The sequence below is a fragment of the Pseudochaenichthys georgianus genome, chromosome 15 (genome assembly GCF_902827115.2).
Source record: "Pseudochaenichthys georgianus chromosome 15, fPseGeo1.2, whole genome shotgun sequence".
NCBI classification, from domain to species: Eukaryota; Metazoa; Chordata; class Actinopteri; order Perciformes; family Channichthyidae; genus Pseudochaenichthys; species Pseudochaenichthys georgianus.
The window spans coordinates 22,740,428-22,751,873 of NC_047517.1; the positions used below are offsets into that span (position 1 = coordinate 22,740,428).

An 11,446-nucleotide genomic window follows, 5' to 3' on the forward strand; every position below is an offset into this window, starting at 1 on the left:
TAAGTAAGGTCTGGCTTATGCTTAAACCTAAAGCTATATACCTCTAGACATTTGGAGTGTAAGACTTTTAAAATCGGTTTTTAAAAAAATAAGCAGGTATTTTGGTTGCCGGGTATAAGCAAATGAATGATAAAAATAGACTTTTTCCTTTAGTTACAGCACAAGATGTGTAAGAAAATACACAATTTTAAACTAGCAGCCCACCTCAAACCAATAAATGTAACGTGAAGATAGATTATTGTTGCAGTCTTAGCAGACTGCCACAGATGGTGCTGAAGGCTGCTTCAGTTTCAAAGCCTTCCCTCTAATATCTCAAACAGTTGTCCTAAAAAACTAAAATAGACAGGAAGGGTCCTTGAGAATTGGCAGACAGCAGATGCCTTTCCCTATAAAAACAACAGATTACAGTGAGCCGACAAATAACTGCTTTCTTTTCATTATGTGGAACAATTTGTTGAACTTGAACTTTCTCAAAATAGTTTGCCTTAAAACCAGGTTGATTGGAACACAAACAATTTGGTATTTAAAAACGTTTAAAGCGATTAACCTAGTTATGTTATGTGTGTATTTAATACAGTTTGTTATAAGTTTCAACACTTATTTTTAAGGGTTCATTGTTGAATGTGGTTACATTTAGAGTTAAAATATATTAAACTAATTTAATATTTTTACATTTTTAAACACATTCATGTATAAAATTGCATTTATCGAGGGACAATCCGAGGTTGTATGTGTGGTAAAGAGATTGTGGGAGAAATGTACCAAGTAAAAACACACTTCTCTATACTTCCTATAGAGGGAGACACACCCCATTAAATCATACCCTTGTTTAGCTCAAGCAACATCGTTTAGCTCAAACAGACTAAAAGACAAAATATCAAATCACATAAAGTTGCTATTTCCATTGTGCCTTTAATAGTAAAGGAAATTCACAGAGAAAAAAAATAATGGAAAATGCTTATACATTTAGACAAACAACACATAATAATCTAAGGTGATAACAGGCCTTCTATTGTTCAAAGTTAATGCATGACAGAGCGCTTTTTCCTCCACATCCACACACTGTAAATATACCAGATCATATTAGAGCATTTATCTGCGCCCCAGTTGATTCCTAAATGCCCTTAAAGACTTTGCCATCATTGGAGCAACTCCTGTGTGAAGAAAAGGGGAAAACAATTGTAGTAAGAATGTAAGTAAAATGTTTAGTCAACTTTCATTATGACCTGAAATCAAATAACCAAAACGGATTTCTTTAAAAATGAAATAAATTGCATAGTATGACTGGACAAAAAAAGAAGACATGAAATTAAATTGTCAGTTTGAACAGCTGAAGCAAATGTAACACCATTGCATCTACAGTAATTGTTTGTACGCTCACTTGTCTTTTTGCGAGGGTCTTGTGTATTGCTAGGCCCTGAACTGCTGCTGCTGCTGCTGCTGGACCTGCTGGGCTCATTACAACTCGGCTTCGGTCTGCTGTCCGGAGCCTTGACACTGGTAAATGAAGAAATAACAATACAGTGCATTATTCTATGAACACAATTATTATCTACAAAACCAAATCAATGCATGTCAAATGAGTCTCCATCACTACAGCTAGTGAGCATATCTTCCAATAATGTGAAAACAAAAAGGAAGCGAGGCACATTGCTCTAATTCCTGTTTAGCTAAGCTCACCCAAAAAGCATTTCAGCCCACAGGTTATGACCTCACTAAGCTGCTGTTGATAAGAGATCACTTTGTAGTCTAGGGCTTTTATGTGGAAGCGGAGAGCAAGCATAAGGCTTACTACGCGTTTGCCAAAAACAATACCCTACCATGGGATTTAAAATGTTGTTTGTTTATGAACTTTATAATAAGGAACATTGCTCAAATATATACATACCTGAAAAAAGTATTAAAAAACAAAACCACAAGCTAATCATCAAACCTGTGTAGATATTTCTCTATATTTAGGATGCTGAAACCCACCTGCACCTGACCTGAGGCTGAGGCTGAGAAGCAGTTCCATGAAGTTCCTGCTTAATTCGCACATCTCTCGGTGGCTTGGCAACAGTGTGAATAAATGCCATCTTTACCTGCCGACCTAAAGAAAATAAAAAACTGTGTGCATTACGATAGGCCTACATCTTATTTTTCAACAGTACAACATTTGTATAAACTAATAATTGTTTCATTTTGTATGGTTTTGATTAGAACTTTTACCATGATCCACACAAAATGCTGAACATCACACACCTTTGGGTTTGGTAGAATTTGCCGAGACGATGCTTTTTGTCAGTCTTTTTAGTTTCCTTTCCCTTTCCTCAGACAGTCTGACATACATCTCTTTCCAGGATTCATACTCCTGAAGTCTGGAGTCTTTAAAGTCCCTCTGACAATGTTTCCCCCATAAGTGATCCGTCTCTCCGATGTAGATCTGTGGAAACAAAAAGATAAAGGGCTAACAACCGATAGACATCTCAATCTAAGTTATATACATTACTACAGGAACTTCTAATCTCTACCCAAGGTCTATAGAGTTTAGTTTTACATAGAAAGTAATTTCAGAATAAACTGACATACACTCAGTGGCCACTGTAGGTAAACCTGCTAATTAACACAGCATAAAGCATGTGGTCAGAGAGGTTACTTTAAACTAGACACAAATAGTAGAATGTAACCAAGTCCATTTACCAAATACTGTACCCGAGTACATTTTGGAGGTCCTTATGCTAATTTATACTTCTACTCCACTACATTTATCAGGCAAATTACTATACAAGATTACTTAAATTTCAGATTTCTTATACAAAACACTTTATGATCTAGTATTGTAAATTAAGCCAGCACTATAAGTTATTTAATCACTTTATTGCAGCTATAACTTTAATCCACTAATATAATATATATTATTCTAAAATGGTTACTTATTTATGAAACATTTTGAATGCAGGCCTTTTACTTGAAAACGTATACACTTCATGTGACTTGCGTCTGACATTGCATAGAAGACGATTTACCCAAACATTAATACTAACAAGGGACTGAAAAGTAACATATTCATAAAAAAAGGGTGGGTCCAATGCAGAGCTAGGCAGTTGTACCTAATAAAGTGGCCACCAAGTGTGTGTCTGCACTAAATGTATTCATATTCACATTCTTACTGGGTTGCATTCTTCTATGTGTAGCAGCTGCTGGGGTGTACACCTCTCCAACACCGGCTCGAGGATCGCAAACGGGACTCCGCCAGTTTCATAAAGCACTGAGGAGAGATCCCTGCAGCTGAATATAAATCCAACAAACCGACACACTGATCAGCAGAAAAGCTTATTTTTTGCGTAACTCACAGTTAATGTTATTCTGCAGTGCGCGGATACACTGCTGGTGCAAGCTCATCATGGCCGGGAGGAAGACGGTCTTGGCACCGGAGTACACCTGCATCTTTTTGTTCAGGCGTTGACCGGTGAAGCCTGCAGACTCCTCAGAGACTTCACAGAAATCAGGCTCCTTCTCATCTTTAAGACAAAAGGATTAGTGTCAATAACGACATAACCAATCTGAAAGTACAGCTGTATTAATAAGGTACCTTTCTTCTCAAAGTAATCAACAGTGAATTGGTTTTCACATTCAGGCAGCAAATCGGGTAAAGGAATGGCGAATGGAATCAGTTCCATTACAGACTCCTTAAACGTCTGAAACATTAATGATTCAAAGTCAATTTTACTCAACCACAGCCTGAACTCTAAAAGTGTCATTTTTTAGACTATTGTCAAACATACCTTTGTTGGCGAGGTATCATTTATGGACATCATAGGTGACCCGTTAGGTTTTATTGCAGCATCTTGTGTTGCTTTTACAACAGTCTTGATTGTCTTTGAAGGTTTCTTCACTCCAGATCTTTGTTTTCTCTTGGAAGCGTTCCCATCATAGTTCAAGAAAGATTCAAAAGACAAGGATGATTCCTCACAGCGCTTTTTCTCATCGTTGAGCTCTATTTTGGCTTTTTTGTTTTTTGAATGTCCCATTTGTTCATATTTGTGTTTTAGAGGGCCCTCTGTCTCTTTACTTGTTTTTTTGTTTTTTTTGTTTTGGCCCTCTGATCTCCTAGATATTTCTGGAGACCTTTCATGTTTGAAACTAGCTAGCTTTCTGAACATTTCTGAATGTTTTTCAATGGATTTAAATGAAAAAGATTCTTTGGCTTGTTTGGATGATTCTTTTTGTTGCTCATTTGATTTCTTTTCTGACCTTGATTTTCGATGAGTGTCCTCTGAGTTTTTGATTTGAGGCAGAGTTACAGTGTCTCCTGATTTTCTTTTGCTCTCATCACTTTTCTTCTTTTTGGAGACAACATAATCATCAATCTGATCCTCTTTGGTTTGAATGTACTTTTTCAAGACCTCATTTTGAACAATGTCCTGGGTTTCTTGACTTTTTCCTTGATTTTCATCCTGGCTCTTGTGTCTTTTCCCTACCTTGCATTGTTTCTCTGCATCAGCTTTTTCACTACTTGTTTTGAAGAGGGCCTCATCTGATGAGTTCTTACTGTAAGATGGTAAGCAATTATTGTTTGAATCTTCTATTGTCAAACTTCCATTATTTTGACACTTTTGGACTTTACCAGGCAAACTCTCGCAAATCCCATTTTCTGTGTGGCTGCATCAAGAAAAAAACAAATCAAGATTAAGATGTCAACGAATGAAATTACAGTAAACTGTTAAATTAAGGATATGTTAAATATGTGTCACCTTGTAGATTCCTTGGGGACCAAGTCTTTCCAACCCCTAACTAGCGACTTGGCCAATTCTCCACCCTGCTTATGTCTCCGGAAAGAGTTAACTGCTTTTCCAATTCCAGTTTCCTAATTTATACGCAGACACAGAGCAGTCAAAGAAAATAAAGAAAATATTCATATATTAACACAAAGTCAATTAACAGAGACTTACAGCAAGAATGTCAAATGTAATATCCAGATCCTTGAGTTTCTGCAAAATCTTTACAACCTGGAAAGAGAAAAATAAAAACATTAATTATAGCTTGAAATGGTTTTCAAGATTGTTTTACTACTAGAATCAAGGAAAACCTGTCATGCCAAATATGGTATTCTTGGCTTTGGATCACCACAGTTGCTGAGTGTGCATTTAGAGCAGTTGCTATGTATGGGAAACTCAAACACCCTCTTAGGTGGATCCTTTTACTGTGAACTATAAATGGATAAAGCTGCTGCCAGTTATAAAGTGTGTAACAAAATTATATTATATATTATATTATATTCAGGTACACGTTCATTTGTTTTGTATTTATTTGAGGTTAAATCTATTTCAAATATTGGCCATTTGTTAAGTCCATCTAGGCATACAAGTGAGTTAAACAGCAGAGCGCACAACCTCCACTGATGATGGACAGCAGCCACAAGTTGAACAACTGGAGGAGTTGACAAATATAGCAGGAGGGAAACTCCCATTGAAAACAGCCTGACTCCCACAGTGAAGGGCCTCCTGTGTGGCAGGAGGCACGTGTCATTGACAGGGACAGCTCTCAATCAGTGTTTTACACATTATCAGTTTGTAATAAAAAACTTCCGAACCGGCATTAGTGTTTCTGCACCAATTGTTTGACGTGTCATATGCACTCACTAAACGGTAGTTGGCCTACTGCAAACATTTTCATCCCTAAACCCAGAAACGTTTCCAATCAGCTCTGCTTGTTGTGGACAATAAATAAATGAACATTATCTACCGTAGTAGACTCTGCAGTGTCTGTCAGTTGAAGTTTGTACCGCGCTACTTTCTTCACCACATCAGAGCTGCTTGCCATCACGGTGATTCACGAGCATCCGTCCACTCACACCGGGCAGCGCGCGCCCACTGATGACATTATTATAATGGGCGGAGCCGATAAATTAATCGATGTGGGAGTGGAACGCATGGTTAAGAAAATATCAAACAATTAAGGATTGTACGTGAAATATATGACACAATACATTTACTTAGTGTGTCTATAGAGAACTTAAAGGTGGGGTAGGTAATTGTGGAGAAACCAGCTCGAGTGTGCTAGAATTTGAAAATACACAGCCGGAAAAATCTGCCACTTCCTTACAGAGCCCCTCCTCCAACACACACGAACGGGGACATGACCAATGAGGGCACGAGATAAGTTTGAGCACAGATGGAAAGCTGACAGGCAGGTAGGCCATCCAGTTACTTTAGCCGGGCTGGCTAAAATTGTTGGTCGTGCTTTTTACAGTAGGCTACTACGGATTCCACAGATGACATTTTTTTTTTTATAGATTTTTTGTCAAAGCATTTAAGCTATTCATTGCTATCGGGATGTTAAGAGCATTCCATGGAATATAACAAAAAGTGTATCTCGAGCCGGTTTCTCAAACTTACCTACCCCACCTTTAATTATGTAAAGTAGGAAATTAACTTTCCAACAAGCCTGCAGGGCCCTCTAGGAACTTTAGGCCCAATACATTGGTAAATAAAACAAATATTTCTCATTCTTCAAAGCAGAAATTAACAAAAATATTTGTATGACTCATTTTATAATTGAGTCATGTTGAAGAAACGATGAAGAAACGATTTTATCTCACTTGGTTTATGGTTTATTTTGAGAAAACGAATGTCTAAATGTGTACATCTTTTAGTTTTCATCAATCAACGAAGAAACCATACAATATGAGCTGGACATATTTGTTTGGGCAATGCACTCATATGTCTTGTCACACTGTGAAATGTAGTCCTACCTTTTTTCTGTTCCTTGAGACGTTTTTATTTCCTCTGAGCTTAATGACACTCCATTTGGGCAAATACTTTACTTCATGTGCTTGTAATGAGGTGGTGCTAAAGTCTTGTACCCATGTATATTTCAACTTTCTGATGTATTGCATTCAAGACCAGGCCCATCAATAAATCAAGGTAATTATAGAGTATTCTAAAAATATAGAGGAAGTGTTTCTTCCTTGATACTATGACAAGATGCTTTGCTAAGAAAGCTGATGACCTTTTTCTAAACAATGGCCGAATGAAACTTTTCATGTGACGTAGCAGGTTAGCCCTCACAGTTTGTTGACATCAACAGATTGGAAGCTATTGTGAGACCCTATGTTGGATCGGGGTTTTGTGGTCCCCCTCCTGCCACAAGCATATCACAATACTTGATTGGCACTCACTCTCCTAGAGGAGGAGTTAACCATAAGTCTCTTTCAGCTGGGCTGACTGCTGCTCTCTCTCTCTTGCTCCAGTAACTGGAGGCACAAGTTCCTTCTTCCCCAGCCTCAACTTCATTTTGCAGGTAAGTGCAGCTTCTAAATGCTAAATCTATCACTATTTTCAAAAGGATAAACCAATTTGTTGCAGATAATGCTTCAGTGTTTGTTAGTAATTTAGGAACAGAAACTGACCTCTTTCCTCACTTAGGTAGGATTCAAAGGACTGACATATTGTAAAAAGTTGTAGAGATTTTTGTTTTAACATAGCATGGTGACAGTATGTCTCAGATTGTCTAGGGTTAAGAGTAAATCATGTGAGGATTGTTTTTTTCAATGAAACTTTTTTGTCTTGTAGATTGTGTTCATTACTTATTCAGGACAAGCCTAATCAAATGTTAAACACAATTAAGTAAAGAAAGGAGAGTGTTTGCCCTAATTTGAACTTTAAGAGTCAGAGGACATGAGGCCTGCTGCTCAGATCTCAAAGTCTATAAAAGGAACGTCATGGGTGAGCCGTCCAGAGTTGCTATTCCTGGACCTACAGCTGATAAACTGTGACAGATGCAAAGAGGGGGCTGTTTACGCACTCTCTTTCTCTCTCCAGCATCACCTGGCAGCATGTGTGCTTTCAAAGGTGTCAGATCCTGGTAGTGTCTGAATAAATAAAGTTGAGTAGGGGGCAATCAATACTTAGATACAAGAAAGGACAACAGGTCCGCAAGACAGCATAAAATCATTTATAACAATATATGAATATAGTAGTCTTGTGAACCCTTAAATCCCATCAAGTTTCACTTGTACCAAATAATGTATTTATGATTTATCTGCATAATTTGTCCCTTTTCTGACAAGTTTTATTAATATTTTCAGAAGCTCTGGGCCATATTCCGCTGCTGCCATGGCACCCAAAAAGAACAAATCGACCAAAAAGAATAAAGGAGACATAAATGAAATTACCATAATGGTCGAGGACAGCCCTGTCAACAAGATCAATGGGCTGAACACTCTGTTGGAAGGAGGAAATGGCTTCAACTGCATTTCAACCGAAGTTACTGATTCTGTGTATGCCCCAAACCTGCTGGAGGGTTTGAGCAGCATGAGGCAGGACAGCTTCCTCTGCGATCTAACCATCTCCACCAAGTCAAAGTCATTTGATGTTCACAAGGTAGTCATGGTATCCTGCAGCGAGTACATTCGAAACATCTTGAAGAAGGATTCAACCCTCCAGACGATCGACCTGAACGACCTCTCACCTGCCGGCCTCGCCACAGCGATTACATATGCATACTCTGGAAAGCTGACCCTGTCGCTGTACAGCATTGGCAGCACCATCGCCGCCGCCATGATGCTGCAGATCCGCACCTTAGTGAAGATGTGCAGTGATTTCCTCATGCAGGAGCTCAGCGTGGAGAACTGCATGTATGTGGGCAACATTGCTGATGCCTACGACCTCAAAGAAACCAAGGAAGCATCTCAGAAGTTCATGCGGGAGAACTTCATTGAGTTCTCTGAGATGGAGCAGTTCCTGAAGCTCACCTACGAGCAAATCAGTGATTTCCTCTCAGACGATTCCCTGCATCTTCCCTCTGAGATCACAGCCTTCCAGATCGCCATGAAGTGGTTGGACTTTGATGAGAAGAGGTTGAAGTATGCTGCGGATCTCCTTACTCTCATCCGTTTCGGCACCATCTCTGCCCAAGACCTGGTGAATCATGTCCAGAGTGCACCCAGAATGATGCAAGACCCCGAGTGCCACCGTCTCCTTGTTGATGCCATGAATTACCATCTGCTGCCATACCAACAGAACATCCTCCAGTCCCGCAGAACAAAGGTGCGTGGTGGCCTCAAGGTGATATTCACAGTTGGTGGACGCCCTGCCTTGACAGAGAAATCCCTCAGCAAAGAAGTTCTCTACAGAGATGAAGATAACGTGTGGAATAAGTTGACAGAAATGCCAGCAAAGAGCTTCAATCAATGCGTGGCAGTCTTGGACGGCTTCCTGTATGTGGCAGGTGGCGAGGACCAGAATGATGCAAGGAACCAAGCTAAACATGCTGTTGGCAACTTCTGCAGGTAAGAGCTAACAGTTACAGTTGACTTTTCAAATGTTGTTATGTCAGTTTGTGTAGAATGAGAAATGAACTGTAAATCCCTCTCACTATCTTTAGATATGACCCCCGCTTCAACACTTGGATTCACTTGAGCAACATGATCCAGAAGCGCACACACTTTAGCCTCAACATCTTCAATGGCCTTCTGTTTGCCATTGGAGGGCGAAATGGTGATGGCGTTCAGGCCTCGGTGGAGTGCTACGTGCCCTCCTCCAACCAGTGGCAGATGAAAGCTCCCATGGAGGTGCCCCGCTGCTGTCATGGCAGCTCCCTCATTGAGGGCAAGATCCTTGTATCCGGTGGTTACATCAACAACGCTTACTCCAGGGCTGTGTGCTCGTACGACCCCTCCACCGACAGCTGGCAGGATAAGAGCAGTCTGAGCACGCCTCGAGGCTGGCATTGCGCTGCCACCGTGAGAGACCGGGCCTACGTCATTGGTGGTAGTCAGTTGGGAGGTCGTGGGGAGAGGGTGGATGTCCTCGCCGTTGAGTCTTACAACCCTCACGGCGGGCAGTGGAGCTACTGCGCGCCTCTCCACACAGGAGTGAGCACGGCTGGTATTTGTGTTTTGAACAGCAAGGTGTATCTCCTCGGAGGCTGGAACGAGGGCGAGAAGAAGTACAAGAAATGCATTCAGTTGTACAACCCTGACCTCAATGATTGGACTGAGGATGATGAATTGCCGGAATCTACGGTTGGCATTTCATGCTGTGTCGTCACCATACCCACAAGGAAAACACGAGAGTCCAGAGCCAGTTCAGTGTCTTCAGCACCAGTTAGTATATAAAAGTTTAGATCATAATAATGTAGTTCACATGTTATGTCTAAAGTTCTCTATCTTTTCTGGTGCATAAATCTTGGTTTTAACTCTACCAATAGATGGTTTTTTCGTGGCTAAGATGATATCTAAATTGTCATCAACTTTTTTTCAGATGAGCAAAAATGTATAAAAAGAAAGGACTACAAATTTGGAATCTTAAAATATATTTAAAAACAAATGTCTATATTCAGTTGTTTTAGAGTTTAATAATTGGTATAATTAAGGTCAAATTATGTTCACAATAAAGACCTAACTAATCTTGTCGTTTCAAAACGGAAATGTACCTTTGGGGCCAATTAAGTTGGGATAAGTGTATTAGCCCTTCTTTCTATAGCAAATATAATGTAATTTAGGAGTCGAATGAAAGGTATAAAAATGGAAAATCACTGCTGTTTTTTAGATTAATCAATGACACGATTGTCTTTTTCACTCAGCGTCATAACATTATAATAGTGTGTTGTTTGTATGCAGCACTATCATCAATAATATAGGATTTTGTGACCGTCCTTCTAATGACAACTATAATAGCTACTGTGATTCTTAGATACTTGAACAGAATATTGGGCTAGAACTGGAATAAGTGTTGGCATCTCCTACCAGGAGTAGGTGCTTGTGATTAATTTGTTCAACACAACACACAGTAAAGCTGCAGTGCTCTACATGCGTCTCATGTACAGCACTCAGATGTCTTGTGTGGTGTGTTGTTGGTTCTTCATAAACACTATCAGAGCAAAGAAGTGGATTTTGATGGGAAAATGTTGGAGTCATGAAGGGTAAATGGGTTGCAATATGACAGCAATAAACTATTTTGTAAAAAATAAAAATAAAATAGAAGTTAGGAAAAACAATGTCAGCCTGAGCTTTCCTGGAAGTGATGTATTCCCTGACTGCTCATGTATTTTCATTTTTTTGTTTGTTTTTAAATTAAATAGATGAAGTGTAAGCTACACTGAGCCATCATCATTTATTAAAATAATTTTCATGCAAGGTTTTATTATTTTTATTATATTGTATGTGGGTTTCTGAAGAGGTGTACTTGTGCAACACAAGTCAGGTCAAGGTTTAGCACAATTTATAAGCAAAAAGGTTGACACATACACAGGATCATTTTGGTATTTCAACTTTTTTAAATAGATTTGCCTTACCGGACAAAGTACAGTTATAATTGAAGATAGCCAATGCAAGGATTCAGCGACACCAGATTTGTGTGGGGTTAACTGCAGTATTTGTGGACTAGGATTGTAAAGTGACGAGGCAATTTTGAGATATAATCATGACATAAGCACTTTTGATTTCCTGTTTTTAGTCCTGCAT

At 39.3% G+C, this 11,446-nt stretch overlaps 2 protein-coding genes across 3 annotated transcripts; one reads left to right on the forward strand and one right to left on the reverse strand.

Moving 5' to 3' along the window:
* Positions 1 to 891: 891 nt before the first annotated feature.
* eloal (elongin A, like) lies at positions 892 to 5,823 on the reverse strand. The gene is made up of 11 exons (XM_034100260.1): positions 5,725 to 5,823; positions 4,932 to 4,988; positions 4,734 to 4,846; positions 3,765 to 4,641; positions 3,572 to 3,677; positions 3,333 to 3,500; positions 3,150 to 3,247; positions 2,242 to 2,422; positions 1,975 to 2,089; positions 1,382 to 1,497; positions 892 to 1,154 (listed from the first exon to the last, which is right to left on the reverse strand). The coding sequence occupies exons 1-11, from the start codon at positions 5,800 to 5,802 to the stop codon at positions 1,093 to 1,095; spliced, it is 1,971 nt and encodes a 656-aa protein (XP_033956151.1). The 5' UTR covers positions 5,803 to 5,823; the 3' UTR covers positions 892 to 1,092.
* A 1,368-nt stretch (positions 5,824 to 7,191) lies between these two features.
* On the forward strand, positions 7,192 to 11,119 carry klhl31 (kelch-like family member 31). 2 transcript variants are annotated; one of them, XM_034100261.2, is made up of 3 exons: positions 7,192 to 7,281; positions 8,069 to 9,271; positions 9,367 to 11,119. In XM_034100261.2, exons 2-3 carry the CDS (start codon positions 8,097 to 8,099, stop codon positions 10,097 to 10,099), a joined length of 1,908 nt encoding a protein of 635 aa, XP_033956152.1. In that variant the 5' UTR covers positions 7,192 to 7,281; positions 8,069 to 8,096; the 3' UTR covers positions 10,100 to 11,119. The 2 variants fall into 2 exon arrangements, with proteins under 2 accessions (XP_033956152.1, XP_033956153.1); XM_034100262.2 differs by having other exon boundaries at positions 8,072 to 9,271.
* The last annotated feature ends 327 nt before the right edge of the window (positions 11,120 to 11,446 follow it).